At 46.9% G+C, this 14,291-nt stretch overlaps 4 protein-coding genes across 4 annotated transcripts; 2 read left to right on the top strand and 2 right to left on the bottom strand.

Moving 5' to 3' along the window:
• Positions 1-2,945: 2,945 nt before the first annotated feature.
• On the top strand, positions 2,946-5,276 carry RhiXN_10294 (cytochrome P450 family protein; the record flags this gene model as incomplete). Its single annotated transcript, XM_043330110.1, has 13 exons — positions 2,946-3,153; positions 3,213-3,351; positions 3,418-3,624; positions 3,693-3,814; positions 3,873-4,015; positions 4,091-4,214; positions 4,291-4,304; positions 4,363-4,555; positions 4,616-4,685; positions 4,747-4,761; positions 4,816-4,923; positions 4,981-5,127; positions 5,192-5,276. The coding sequence occupies 13 exons, from the start codon at positions 2,946-2,948 to the stop codon at positions 5,274-5,276; spliced, it is 1,575 nt and encodes a 524-aa protein (XP_043184207.1).
• Positions 5,277-6,604: 1,328 nt separating this feature from the next.
• Positions 6,605-7,892, bottom strand: RhiXN_10293 (uncharacterized protein; the record flags this gene model as incomplete). Its single annotated transcript, XM_043330109.1, has 5 exons — positions 6,605-7,098; positions 7,143-7,224; positions 7,278-7,390; positions 7,567-7,711; positions 7,767-7,892. The coding sequence occupies 5 exons, from the start codon at positions 7,890-7,892 to the stop codon at positions 6,605-6,607; spliced, it is 960 nt and encodes a 319-aa protein (XP_043184206.1).
• An 834-nt stretch (positions 7,893-8,726) lies between these two features.
• RhiXN_10292 (Electron transfer flavoprotein domain) lies at positions 8,727-10,909 on the top strand (the record flags this gene model as incomplete). Its single annotated transcript, XM_043330108.1, has 8 exons — positions 8,727-8,821; positions 8,877-9,025; positions 9,076-9,178; positions 9,865-9,927; positions 9,982-10,262; positions 10,289-10,581; positions 10,638-10,754; positions 10,814-10,909. 8 exons carry the CDS (start codon positions 8,727-8,729, stop codon positions 10,907-10,909), a joined length of 1,197 nt encoding a protein of 398 aa, XP_043184205.1.
• Positions 10,910-11,543: 634 nt separating this feature from the next.
• On the bottom strand, positions 11,544-13,837 carry RhiXN_10291 (cytochrome P450 family protein; the record flags this gene model as incomplete). The annotated part of the gene is made up of 13 exons (XM_043330107.1): positions 11,544-11,622; positions 11,681-11,827; positions 11,903-12,009; positions 12,058-12,067; positions 12,138-12,204; positions 12,272-12,461; positions 12,526-12,539; positions 12,594-12,717; positions 12,776-12,918; positions 12,994-13,115; positions 13,177-13,383; positions 13,438-13,576; positions 13,636-13,837. 13 exons carry the CDS (start codon positions 13,835-13,837, stop codon positions 11,544-11,546), a joined length of 1,551 nt encoding a protein of 516 aa, XP_043184204.1.
• Between the last annotated feature and the right edge of the window lie 454 nt (positions 13,838-14,291).

Below are 14,291 nucleotides of genomic sequence, written 5' to 3'. Positions count from 1 at the left end.
CTCTTTGTCACCATAGCATCGCTACTGGCTACCTTTCACTTCTCTCGCAAGAAGGATAGGCACGGGAACGAGATCATCCCTAGAATTGAGGGTGCAGTCAATAGCCTTACAGTGTAAGTGAGGAATTCCACACTTTGCTCGGTTAGTATTGATATGCCTTTGTTGCGTTTCAGACCAATCAAACCGTTTGATTTCGAGCTCCAACCTAGATCGGAAAAGCATCGTCAACTCATACTTGCTAATATACAGGCCGATTAGTAAATTTCTTTTTAGTTGTAGGCTGTTAAGATACAGACCATTGGCGTCATAAAGTGGGCATATACACTATTTCTAATGTAATAAATGTTAGGCACGGTGGCAACCCCTAAGATGTCATATTTAGATCGAGGATAAATGTATGAAAGCTTGGGGTACTCTCTACGAGGGCCCCAAAAACCCCGGAGTGCTCCAGGGTGCTTGGGTTTTAGGGACCTGCTCGTTTGTATCCAACCGGATCGGGGGTGCTCCACGGGTACCCCGGAGCATCCCACGAGCACTTCAGAGCTTCATATCTAATGCTCCAAACTTCTCGCTCACCTTTACGAGTGAGTGAGCGCTCCGGAGTTATTCGAATTGCCGTAGAGCCAAGTCTTTGGAAAGACATGAATAATATACACGAGAGGGAACGCCGTGTTTCTGATCCGTAGATTGCAGCGCGTAGAAGATTCGCATGTGGCACTTGACCGAGAGCAGAGACGCCATTCCATTCCACCACCTTGCAATGCCGCAAGAAGCGTGAATAAATGTAAATAATTATGACCTCGCACTTTTCGGCGTGCCCACATGTCATTCCTAATGATGGCACAGAATCATTGTGTGAAGGGCCCCTGCCACCCGGAGCCTTCGATCCGGGAGGTCATAGTCTTGGGTGGTTGGCTGACACTCCTAGGCGGCCTTTAGAGGTCGTGGGCTCTCCCACTCGTACCGTAATATGAACCGGCATTGTACATTAAGAATAACTATTTAAATATGAACTAGCATAAGAACAGAGCAAACCAGAGCATAGTTCAAGTCAACCTAATCAAAGGATTCCACTCATGATTCGTCGCGAGAAAACTACTGGGTAATATCTGCTTGTCCTTGAGCTCTTTGCGGCGAGTTCCCAATGAATTTCAGCTAGAAGGTTTCCGGAAAACTCTGGATTGAAGACCTCATTCCGCAAAGTTTAGTCAAGTTGACGATGTGTCCATCTGATCTTAAACGTTTCTCAATGGCAAGAAAAGCCTGGTTTACCATCGAGTTTTGACATCAAAAAATTGTGAGGGCGCTTCGTCACGAGAAGCCATCCTCTGGCGTACCGGAAGTTGATTGATGGTGAAAAATGTGCAAGTATATACTTAGGCTCCAGTAGCTTCGTACCGCCAGCAGAAAATCATACGCATATTAGTAGGCATGCATGTAAGGATACGCATACACGATTACCATCAGAAACCAGTGTGGGTGGGGGATCCAGCACGAAGTGCGCGGACGAAAGCTGGGGCACAGAGACGCGAGCAGAGCTCGCCGGTGGGTGGCCGATCCTGACATTAGCCGAACAGGCGGAGAAGACGATGCGTGATAAATACCCGGTGGGCATAATGGGATGCGAGAGAGGGTGCTCCAATGCGAGCGCATGGGCAGGTGAGTAGGAAAGAAGAAACTAAGAAGCGCGAAGAGTGATCGAGTGCGCCGTGGAAGTCTATTCGAGTGAGAACAAGTAGGACCCCCAATTATTGTGGGGGAGGCATCATCCAGTTTCTGGCCATTGGCGCTTATTTTCAGCCAATCAGATCACAGGATTCCAGGATTCTTGATGCTGATTGGCTGAAAATAAGCGCCAATGGCCGGAAACTGGATGATGCCTCCCCCACAATAATTGGGGGTCCTGAACAAGTATGATCACGTAACTAAGTACACTGGGCCCTCCACGAGCCTACGCCTAAGTCTGGGCTCGTGCGGCTCCGCAAACTCCGATCCTCAGCCCCCAACGGCTTTGAATTTTTTGCCATAATCGTTGGTGAAGGCAAGTTATATACGCGTAACTATTGTCGTTAATAGCCCTTTTATTTGACAGAGCAATGACTTGCGATGAAGCGGTTTATCAAGGCTGGGAGCGTTTCAATTCTGATAGGTTCTCGCAATCAAATATGAGTCCCAATCTATATAATCTGCTGGTGGAAGCCTGTCAGTGAGGGCGTTGTAGAAGCTCACTATAAACTAAACCCTTGATTGCGCATAGTCAACTTGAGGGTCAGGAGTGATGTTCCCCCAGTTTACCATCATCGACAGAATCCAAGTATTTGGGGTACTAAACTGTAACGTCAATGTCGATGTCAACACTCACGTACAAATAGAAGGGTATCCCGAACTAGTTGACCGAGGTGGTTCGATGACCTAATATGTTGTTGCGTATTATCTTTGTCCTAGAAAAATTTGAATGGGGAATCTCTCGGAATGACCCTCGAATCTAGTTCCATCGAGCTACGAGAGCTTGGGCTATTAAGTAGTGTGCCGCTGGAGCACTCTTTGTATTAGTACTCTTCCCAGGGATTGGAGTTGACTATACAAGACTCCCTGATTTCCCAAATAAGGGTATGTTCGTTATCATCCGCGCCGTGTACGCAAATGTCGACCACGTACTCCCTCAAATAACCGCATTCCTTTGCACCAAGTCATACTTGCCCATTGAACTTAGTGGGTACCAAGTAACACGCCTAGTGGGGCCGGCTCCATTGCTTTATAAATTCTATGACATAGATAATTCCAACCTCTCGGAATCATTCTATCGGCACATACAAGAACACCATCCAGAGCCGGTCAGTCGGAATTTACGGTTACCCGAGTGCCTGCTTCGTATAAATGCTCAGTAGGTTTCTATTGTAGCAGACCACTTCTGAGGTACAATTCACTTCACTTAGTACTCTGACATGATAGATCACAAAGTATCTCTGTATGCATATGTAATTCTAACTGTGTCCAGCGTTGCTCTTGTGCGGCATTACTGGCTTCGAGTTTTTGGTCGAAAGCTCCGACACCCACCCGCTCCTAGGTCTCTACCATTCATTGGGAATATCCTCTCGATTCCATCGGGTCTGGACTACTTGGGGTATTTTGAGCTTGGGAAACGGCTCGGCAGTAAGTTGTTATGTTCTCACAGTCATCTAGTGAACATTGAGCTGAGTCCACAAATGTAGGCGATATTATCTATATGGACATGATGGGGAAGCCAGCCATTGTTCTTAACACTGCCCAAGCTGCTTCAGACCTATTTGAAAAACGCTCAGCGATCTATTCTGATCGAAGAAGTGCCTCGATGGTAAAAAGTGCTAGCTTGTGTGTACAGGGCCACTTGGCGCTATCTATAGCAACGAGTCGTAGACTAATACTCTTGCCTGTCAGGCTTGACTGGCCAGGTTTTATACCTTCGTTGTCATACTCCGATCAATGGCGCCGTCAACGTCGAAGAATGAATAATTGGCTAAACATGCGTGCTGTCCGCCAGTTCGATGGTATCCAACAGGAAGCGGTCCGGCGGCTCCTTGGTTGTCTGCTGGAAACTCCTGAAAGTCCAGCCCCCTTCAAGCTGGTAAAAAACCAGTTCTCCTTGTGAGTCATTTTCTCATGAGGCCCGGAACCAGAGGCATCCCAACTAAGTACCACCTTTCCCTCCTTAGCGCAATGGCATATGCCACGTTCAAGTTAGCTTATGGGTATCGTCTCAAGGGTGACCAAGACCCATTCTTTTTGGATGCTATTGAAGCTACAGATAATGTTTTCTGTGCTATGATGAAGAGCAGTAAGTGATATCGTCATAGGGTCACCTATATCTATATATGGTATCATCAAATGCGCAGACTTCTTTGTCAACGCATTTCCAATTCTCGAATATGTTCCGGGCTGGCTGCCTGGTGCCGGGTGGAAGGAAACTGCTCGAAAATGGAGGGAACAAAAGAATCATGCAGTTGCTGCTCCGTATGAGTGGACGAAGCGCCAAGTGGTTCGTATGGGAACTTGTATTTTGTAATTCCACAGCCTAACTTACAATAACCCCTCTCCTTGATGTTTCCAATAGGCATCGGGTGACTTCGAGCCTTCGGTGCTCAGCGCCTTGCTTCAGGACGACCCAGCAGGACTTGGTATATCAACGGAAGAAAGGGAGCAAGAACTTAAGGAACTCGCTTATATTCTTTTTGCTGGTGAGTACTACATAACCTCGGGCCCAAAACTCTACCAAGCGCGATATGACCTGTCATCGACTCTATGCATTTCAAGCCGGAACGGATACGGTTGGTTGTATCCACTGTGTTTCATCTTGTACAAGTGTAACGCCCATTATGTTTGCAGTCAGCAACAGCTTTGGTCAATTTTGTTGCAGCCATGGTGATAAAGCCTGAAGTACAAGCCAAAGCTCAGGCTGAAGTAGACTCTGTGTTGGGCAACGTAGTTCGGCTACCAACAATAGCGGATCGATCTCAAATGCCTTATGTGGGGAATCTGATACAGGAGGTTATGCGTTGGCATCCTGTGGCACCTACAGGTGCGATGTCGAGATCATTCATTTACACAGATATAGTATGCTAATGTGAGGATTGTAAAGGGGGAGATCCCCATGTTTGTTTTCAGGATGATGTGTACCAAGGATATGACATTCAAAAGGGTACAATGATGTAAGTACTGTTCGTTTCGGTCTCCAAAATGGCCCATTAAGTTTGTTTGCACTTACTATAGAATAGGCAACCTTTGGTGAGGTTATATCACACGGGCCTTACGTTCATAAATTAATACTTGATCCGATAGGGGGATGACCCGCGATGAATCTGTATACGAAGACCCAGAAGATTTCAATCCCGACAGGTTCTTGGATCCAAACGTCCCGGTTGCGCCGGGATTTGGATGGGGAAGACGGTAGGTAATATGGTATCGCCATCTCCACTATGCACTCATAACCTCGACGTGAATAAGTATATGCCCGGGGCTGCATTTCGCTGAGGCATCATTATTCCTCTCGATAGCATCGCTTTTAGCTACCTATAATTTCTCCCGCAAGAAAGACAAAAACGGGAAAGAAATTATTCCCATTGTCGAGGGTGCCGTGAATAGCCTAACTGTGTAAGTCAAGCGCATATATCGACCTGTTCCTTTATACTGATGACGTATCATGATGATTATGAAGTCCAATCAAGCCCTTCGACTTTGAGATCCGCCCAAGGTCCGAAAAACATCGAGCCCTTATCATTGAGAACATCCCCAAAGAATAGGGAAATTTTCCTCGTCACAATGCCTGTATCATCTACACTTGATTGATCTCGAAATTTGTGCTCTTTCAAGCATAAAACACAGATATTAAATGTTTTTTGGTATAGATGTTCGTTCGTGTATCAAAGTGGCTCACAATATATCAAACTGGTGCTGTGAATACGAACATAGTGGCACTGTGTACTCACCCAAGTATATACTAATCTAGCTGGAGAAGTTAAGAGGGGCTGCCGGGGAAAAGTAAGCTATTCAATGAATGATGTGTGTTGTGTATCGTAGCCTGTGTAAATACATAGCCAAGAGTTAGCGCCGGAGCTCCGACGAGAGTCACGTGACCCACTCTTTTTTTGATACAATCTATTACACGGACCCGAGCACATGGTCGGACACCGGGCTGAGTCAGAGCGGAGCTACGTACACAGCAGAGAGAGACAGCAGGGACAAGAAAGATAAGAAGACAAAAAAAAAGGGGAACACGCAGGGCGGGTGAGATTACGTCAAAAGGGGGCCTGACAGAGTCGGGCTCTGGGAACACGACCGATTGAGTACAGGATGAGAGCGGGGGGGGGTAGGAAAGGTACAGGCGCAGAGGGCGTAAATAACTTAACATCACGTGACCCACTCGACCTTTTCATTTCTATAAATTACTAGTCAGGTAAACCAGACTCCCTGGTTTGTGCGCTGTTTTTGTCTTCCTTCCTTCTCTACTACCACCTCCTAGCATCTTTAGTCTCTACTACATCATTCTTCGCCATTGGTTAAGGGATACACACTGGCTTTTTTCACCCACCATCTCACCCAGTGAGCATAGTATGGACCACTCGCACGAGCCTCACTAGCTGTCAGGTATTCTCAGCCTACCCTAACCGCTTCATATTTGTGAAGACTCCTTGCATTACCCTTTTTGTCCCCTCCCCCCGAATTTGGTGCTCATATACATGCATACACCCCTTGTTATGCTATATACATATATCATGCGTGCCTAGGCTAAGTTATGTATAAACTTCAGCACTAGTACTTGGTTACTATTCAGCTACAATTGGCTAGGATATATCGTCCAGTACTACATGTCAGGGCTCTTGGATCTAAAATTAAGCCAACGGGACAAACTGAGTTTTCATAAAACTTGACGGAGTGAACCTAGCCTTTCATCTGCTGTATAGTTGTCTATTTGGTTTCTGATAGGAATGGATTTACATACATACGCTCGAATTAACAAAAACGATAAAACGCTAATTTCAGGAAGATATATCAAGCGTCAATTGATGTACATTGCGGCGATTTCAATTCAAACATCTAAGAATCGTGAACGTTGTTAGATGTCTCTCCTTTATTGGGCACCCCGACTTGGCTCAGCAACTCGATCACACCCTTCTCCTTGATCGCTCCAGCCAGCGCGTCGCTCTTTGCCAGTAACATCCCAGCAAACCCAAGGGTTTATGCTCAGTTTCTGAGGAGTATAAGCCTCTGGATCACTCTCAGATTTCTCTCCTTTATTAGGATGAAGCTCCTCGATTGTATGCTCCCGCAGCCGTGGTATCAAGTGCATATGCTCCGAAGTTAGGATAATGTTGTAGCTCGGAGCCGACGCTCTACCGACATCCGAGGTGCCTGTTGTTGTGTTCTGGCGGCTGTGGTAGATTCGGATAGTCTGTACCGCTTCGTCAAGTAGACCAAGAAAAGTTCTGGTTATGCTACTCAGTTCCTCGAGAGCTTGCTCAGAGAGCGGTTGGTGCCGGAGACCGTCGCCTTGGGAAGATGGAGCCTTTGCACTAAATGAACGTAAGGTAGCGGCAAAGAGAAGACTTTGGCTAAGTACAATATCTGTCAACCGGATCCACGGCATGAAAGAAAAGGCAACTACATACTGTCGTCCTCAATCTTCAGGTTTTGAACATATGACTCGACCGGAGGCCTCGAGTCGTCCTCGTCCTCGTCATCCTCTTCAGCCTTGGTTGGAACAAATTGGATGTGTTGTGTGGTTGGCTAGCACCCGAGTCTACTCCGCAGTTGTAAAAAGCAAATATGGGGGATTCTGCTTTTTGTGATGCGCGAATGAGGAGATAAGCTTGTGTCAATTCCGGAGGAGTGAGGGGAGAGTTTTGTGGGTGGAAACCTGTACAATGCCGGTCGATTAGAGGTCTTCAGATACAGTTAATTATCCATACCTTTAGTGACCATCAAGAAGTGCCCCGGAATAACACTAAATTTGTTGAGCTGCATATAAGTTGTGCTTAGAATTGACGGATAATGGAGCAAGCATCAGCCCACGTACGCACAAGTATCACATACTCGTCCCCTCTAGTTCGTCCTTGAGTTCCCCAATGAACAAGTCAGGCACATAAGGGGGAGAAAACGGATCCGGTTTATCGCGTTTGGAAAAGTCAGGCGCTGGTAGGGAAGGCTTTTTCTGCAAAGCGGATGTGGTAATTTCAAACTATGAAGGATACCGAGTGAGAATAAGTTAAATGGGGTCGCAAAGACACGCTCACATTGATGTTATGCTCAGTAGCTCTAGAGCGAGTTGAAGGATAAAAGAAAAGCGCTCCAGATGATTTGGCCTTTTCGAATTTGGAGTAAACAGAGGAAACTACTTCAGGGTGTTTAAGGTACGACATGATCGACTTGGTGCAGAGTCGCCGCCCAAATGCCAGCTTGAATATTCCCTATAAAAAAGGGTCTCTAAGATTATGTCTGTTATTAGATCGATCTATGTATCTATTGTAGACCTATGTCTAATAATTGTGGTTGCTTTTGGGTGGTGCGGAGCCGTGGGAGAGCAGAAAGTGATAATCCAACAAGCGCTGGGCGCTACACCGGCTACCGGCTGACAGACGCCTTGAACCGACCACAACGTGTATTCGGTCTCCTTGAGTTTAATTTTATTACGACCTTCATGGCGAGCCATCCACCTGCCGCAGGGCAGCCGCGCACGAAACGAGGTGAGTATAAACATACATACCCATTGCGAAATTAACATTTTCCAAGGCCCCAGTCCGGTCGTAAAATACTACTTGATCACGTACAATGTCCTATCGTGTTTAGGCTGGTTTGCGGTCCTCGCCGCCACCGTGTCCCATCTATCGGGACATTCTCCTATCCACCATCCTTCTACGCTCGCACGTTGTTCAATGCTGCCAAGACACCCAAGACGCCTTACTGGCTCCCATCCAGCCTCGAGCCAATTTTTAAGCGCGCTTGTACAACGTTCGCAATCGGCAATGTAGGACCTATTGTTCGAGTCGTTCAAACCGGAGCTCTGTTAGAGGTCGTTCACGTGTTGCTGGGATTCGTCCGGAGTCCCCTGATTACAACCGCCATGCAAGTTGCCAGTCGTGTTTATCTAGTTTGGGGTGTGACCGAGTCTTTTTCTGCGGTAAGTTACTTGGTATACCCAGTCGATGTGTTCACTCACCTTTCTTAAAACCCGTTCGAACCCGTTTTATGCGACTATGGTGTTGGCTTGGTCTATCACTGAGGTCATTCGCTACAGCTTCTACGCATGCAATCTAGCTGGTAGTGAGCCTCATTTCCTGGTATGGCTCCGGTGAGTTCTATTCTGCGCCCTCGCCCATGAACTGTCACTCAATTCATCAAGGTAGTTATACTACATTCTATGTACTGTACCCCCTCGGTGCTTGGTCCGAGAACGCCCTCACCTACTCGACTCTCCCCAACTCATCGCCGTTGAGCGGGAAATGGACACCTTACGACTATCTGCGAGGATTTTTCGTCTTGATCTGGACACCTGGTGCGCTCTCATCTGATCTGGCTACCATCTCGTTACTCATTTATGGATAGGTCTTTATGTGATGTATACTTATGATCAAGCAGCGTCGCAAGGTTTTGGGCGGTGGAAGGCTCGTCCGGGCTCTCAGAGCCGGCTGGAGCATCTTCAATCTCAGTCGCGCAAAAACACCTAGTCGAAACCTTCGATCAAAAAGTAACACCGAGACTTAATGTTTTAGCATAAACATAAGAATGTTGTATTAAAATACTGTTTGGGGTTGGTAAATCAGACATATTTGATGTTACCAGTGTATGGAGAGGCGAGTTTGCTACCAGGAACTCGTGGTCGGGAAGCATCAAGGTCTTTCTTCATCTGAGTTCTAAAAAAATCCGCGCCATTGCATTAGTACGCATAATTCTGGTTAGGGCAAGCCCTTTTTAGATTCAAAAACTTTGGACGCACAGAGGATCGAACTCTGGACCGCCTGAAACTTTTCCAAGCAAGATGCTTGCAAATCAGGCGTGATACCACTACACCATACGCCCCTGCATAATCATTTCTGCTAGAGAATATGTATTGGCCATGGCTCCCTCGTCGATCGCGAATTTCACCTGATCACGCTACCACAACCGAGTGCCGGAGTCACGGACCTTGCAGTTACCCACCACGTTCTTTCTACGACTTGCCCCATCATGTTCTCTCGGCCGCTTCGAAGTGCACTGTACCCCGCTGCAAGACTCAGAGGCTACGCAACACCAGCAGGCTCACCTAATACCCTGTTGTTTCTAGAGTACACTAATGGCACGATCGACGCCGCTTCATTATCCGCCTTGACTGCTGCCCAACAGCTAAAAGGAAAGATCACGCCCTGTTGTTGGAGGTGAAGATGGTGATGTCCAAAAGGTTGTCGAACAAGCCAAGAAGTGAGTCTTACAAATGCAGAAATCGGTTGAATCTCAATAATGGGAGTAATTTAGACTGGAGGGCGTGTCCAAGTCGTATTTGCGTCAGGACCAACCTACAAAAACCTTCTTCCCGAGCAACTTACGCCGCTCGTCAATCATCTCTAAGTTCCGACTCTTCACACACGTAGCTGCTGCCCACTCGACCTTGTCCAAGTCTCTTCTTCCACGTGTGGCAGCTCAGCTCAATGTACCAGCCGTGTCGGACGTCACATCAGTCGCCTCTGGGGATAACGGCACAACTTTTACTCGCCCGATCTATGCTGGGAACGCAGTCTCGACCGTCCGTGCTCCAAGTTCCGTGTCCCTACAATCTTCACAGCTCGCGCGACCGCGTTCCCCAAGGCCAAGTTCAACGAGAGCGCATCTGGCGTCGAAGCTTCCAAGCTGGAGGCCACTGACCCTGTACCCGGAACCGAGCACATCGAAACCAAACTGGCCAAGTCCGATCGCCCCGATCTCGCTGTAGCTGGACGAGTCGTTTCCGGTGGGCGAGCTCTGAAGGATGCAGAGACTTTCAAAAAGGTCATCGACCCGTTGGCTGATGTTCTCGGTGCCGCGGTGGGAGCAAGTCGAGCGGCAGTCGATGCTGGGTACGTCGACAACTCTTTGCAGGTGAGCCGTTTTCTGGAAAAAGGCAATTATGTCATATTAATTTGATATGGCGTTAGGTTGGACAAACCGGCAAGGTCGTCGCTCCTGAATTGTATATTGCTGTAGGCATCAGTGGTGCTATTCAACACTTGGCTGGAATGAAAGATTCAAAACTAATTGTAGCTATTAACAAGGTATGAGCCCTGAGGTCGCCTCTTCAGTCTTTAATATACATGGACTAATGCCATCGCAGGATCCTGATGCGCCGATTCACCAAGTGGCGGACCTTGGATATGTGGCAGACCTGTACGAGGCCGTACCAGAACTCGTCGAAAAACTGAAGAAGTAGAGACTACCTTATGTATTGAACGGCCAAGTCGATGCTTTATTTACAAATTTCAATTCCATCCATTCCGGGGGTCAGTATGGGCCCGACGGCTATTCACAATATAAAGCTGTGACCTCATACTCAAAGTGCGCTCTTCAAAATAGCTCAGCAGCGCTCATTTTAACAAGGCGTCAGCCAGGGTCATCTTCATTCGGTAAATTTACAGAGGTAAAAGGATACTGCAATGGCGCATCCCCATACTACATAGTAATTCACTCAGGGGTCCCTTGACCTCTCATCGAACTTGTGAGGTTACTCCTCGGAAAAAGAATATGACCAAAAATGGGAACCAAAGGATTGATGACACATTTATCATGAGCATAATGTAACTATATGCACACATAATGTACCCCGGTCCCGGCTACGTTTGCCATTTGCCATTTCCTAGTTCTATTGGTTGGTCTCTTTCAGATCGACGGATTTTATTCGTTGTGCTTTGCTGAGTTTAAACATCGCATTTTGACCCGTACATGCTTTATTCTACATCTGCATGGAGGACCATTCTGATTCATTTCCCGCCATGCTATGCCTGAATCTCCCTGTGGTGCGATTCAGGCTCTCCAGTATCTCTATTGATCTAAGATCTTAAGCGTTACTACTCTGGACCGGCTAGAATCAGTTGCCTATGCTTCTCGGAGCGAGGTTCAAGGTGGAACTCGAAAGGTTTCAGTTCACTACAAACGCGATTGTTTTTTAGCTTCATTATCAGCCCTATGTACACAAACTACTTACAGTGCCGTTGTATTAGTATCCGACTCGATAATAGGAGTGATTTCGCTTCCGTCTGGATTACGTTTCTTGGAGAATGTATATGTCGCCACAAGAGAAGCAATGGCAACCGATAGCGAGCCATCCCCTAGATTAATTCCAGGACATTTTCTGACGGGTCATGGGTGGGTGGTTGCTTGTGAGTTTTGTGCACATACGTCTATCTCTAATGTTTGAATAACTCACCGTCGTCCCCACCCAAACACAGGTGCGAGGGGTAAGTTGGGGTCCAGAAAACGGTCGGGGTTAAACACCTCGGGTTCTTGTAATGTCTTTCGTCTCGGGTGATTGCCCTGGTTTTTCATGAGAAGAGTGTTTCACTACAAGAGACGGGGGCTTACCAAACATTTCCTATACTTATGTCCGAACAGCCATATTCAGCAACGGCATTCCCGACGTTTCTCAGCAGAATCGGACTCACATAATTGACCCTTTTTTTATGTCGTATCCTCTATAATTGTCATCAACATAGCACGTATGTGGAAGAGCTATTAGTAAAGGTTAGTCCCATCAATAACCCGGATGCAACTTTGTAAGCTGTTCAGATCAACTTACCAGTCGGAACCACAGGGTACCATCGCTTAAGCTCCTTGACCAGATTCATTAAATAGGGCAGCCTTTCGACATCTTGCACAGTAGGAAGTACAGCTACACCCAGTACGGTGTCAATCTCTTGTTGGGCCTTGATCTGAACCTCTGGGTTCATGACCATTGCAGCGACAAATCCAATAAGCAAGTTTGATGTCTGATCGCCAGAAGAAATCCTGTTTGTCAATCAATACGCCCTGACAAAGTAGGGATTTAGCTACCGTGTCTACGCCACCTGATTTACAAGTCAGATTAAAATCCAATTTCCCTAGAGTTTTTGAGGGCTCACCAGAATACATGATTAAGCCTAGCTCCTTTAGTCGATGGTCCCTCTCTTCTTCACTCAGGTGGGAGACCAGTTTATGCTCTTGCAATAGAGAGCCGATAATCGAATGCTCGGCTGTTCCAGCGGCCTATGTATGACCATAGGTTCAGCGATACACAAGAGTTTGGTACACGCGTTAAGCTTACAACTTGCGCTTTTGTCCATTGAAATGGTTCTTCCATAGCCTTTTCTTTAATCCTCCTCCACTCATGTCCAGTACGCTTCCAACCTGTGCCGGGGAACCAGTCCGGAATATGGATCATCATCGGGAATATGTTCACAAAGAAGTCTGGAAACAATAACATGTGCACATTAGTCGGAAGTCTACCCGGGGTCCATATAAAATCGTTATCTTTGAACTTACTAGTAAACATAGCGGCTTCTGTGAAATTATGAATAGTTTGGCGGGCATTTTCAAAAAATGGGTCATCGAGCCCTTTCAATTGATACCCATAGCCGACTTGGAACATAGTGGACGCCAATGTGCTATAAACGCAAGATCAAACACACGAATACGAGTCTGGTTTAGCTAGACTATTAAACTTACAAAAAGAACTCGTGCCTCATTTGAGGAAAAGGATGTTCTTCTGTCGAGAGCCCGAGCAAGCGACGAAGGAGAGAACGAGCTTGGCTTTCTTGCGTCTGATGAAATTGAGGAACAGCGCGCGTATTAAACCAGTTATTGAATAACCGACGATAGTGCCGCCACAGATCATTGTAGCCGATCATACCAGCGTTTGTTGACCAGCCCATTCTACAATGATCACTAGTTAATAGATGTGGATTGAGGCACGTATTCTTAGCTTACAATCGTGGGTCGGACATCATGGGTGCAGGCGATCGATCAGAGTATTTTGCAGAGCGCTTTTCTAGAAGTTCGTTAACAGCCTCGGCAGAGTTCAGAATGATAAACTGGCGCCCAAACATTGGGAGGTAAATTATATCCGCTGTATTTAGCATGCACGTGGTTCATATATGCACCCAGAAATATTTTGAAACAACTCACAGTTCAAGTCCTCCCCAAGTTTCTTGAATGATAGATACTCGGGGCCTGGAGGGACTGAAAACAAGCTACCAAAGAATGGAATGGATGGAGGGGAGGGCGGAAGACGAAGGCGTGTTTTTCGTCGACGATGGTACTGGTCGACAAGTAAGGCAGTTGACAGGGAAATTAGTGCAACATACAGGAGGTTGCGAGATGGCGCCATAGTGGATAATGAAAGTTTCCGTGAAGTAGCTGAAGGGGGCTAATAAGAGGTGTAAGGCCTATATGTAGCGGGGCTTATATAGGCACTGCTTTCTATACGTGCTCCGCACCATGTCGACATAGCCTATCTTTTACATCAGTCAACGGCCGACCAACTATACCCGATAAAGGGATGTCATTGAATCCTATTTTTTCATACACTCCCGCTCCGGCTCATTCGGTGATGGGCTTTAATTGTGCATATATTCGCCAGGTAGCTAACCCGTGCAACCCCTTTGAGAGCCCATTATTCAGATCCGATCTGGCTTTTGGCCACATACGTACGACCGTCTCCTTAAGGTGCCAAGCCTTAAGGGTTGGATGCCAGGGAGTGCTTGACCTCGGATGAATCACTAACACCGTAACGTAACTCAAGGATCTTAGCTGATACCATACAGGAGAGAGTAAGTGAGGTA

Source organism: Rhizoctonia solani, chromosome 11 (assembly GCF_016906535.1).
Source record: "Rhizoctonia solani chromosome 11, complete sequence".
Classification (NCBI taxonomy): Eukaryota; Fungi; Basidiomycota; class Agaricomycetes; order Cantharellales; family Ceratobasidiaceae; genus Rhizoctonia; species Rhizoctonia solani.
This window is presented reverse-complemented; position numbering and strand designations above follow the sequence as displayed.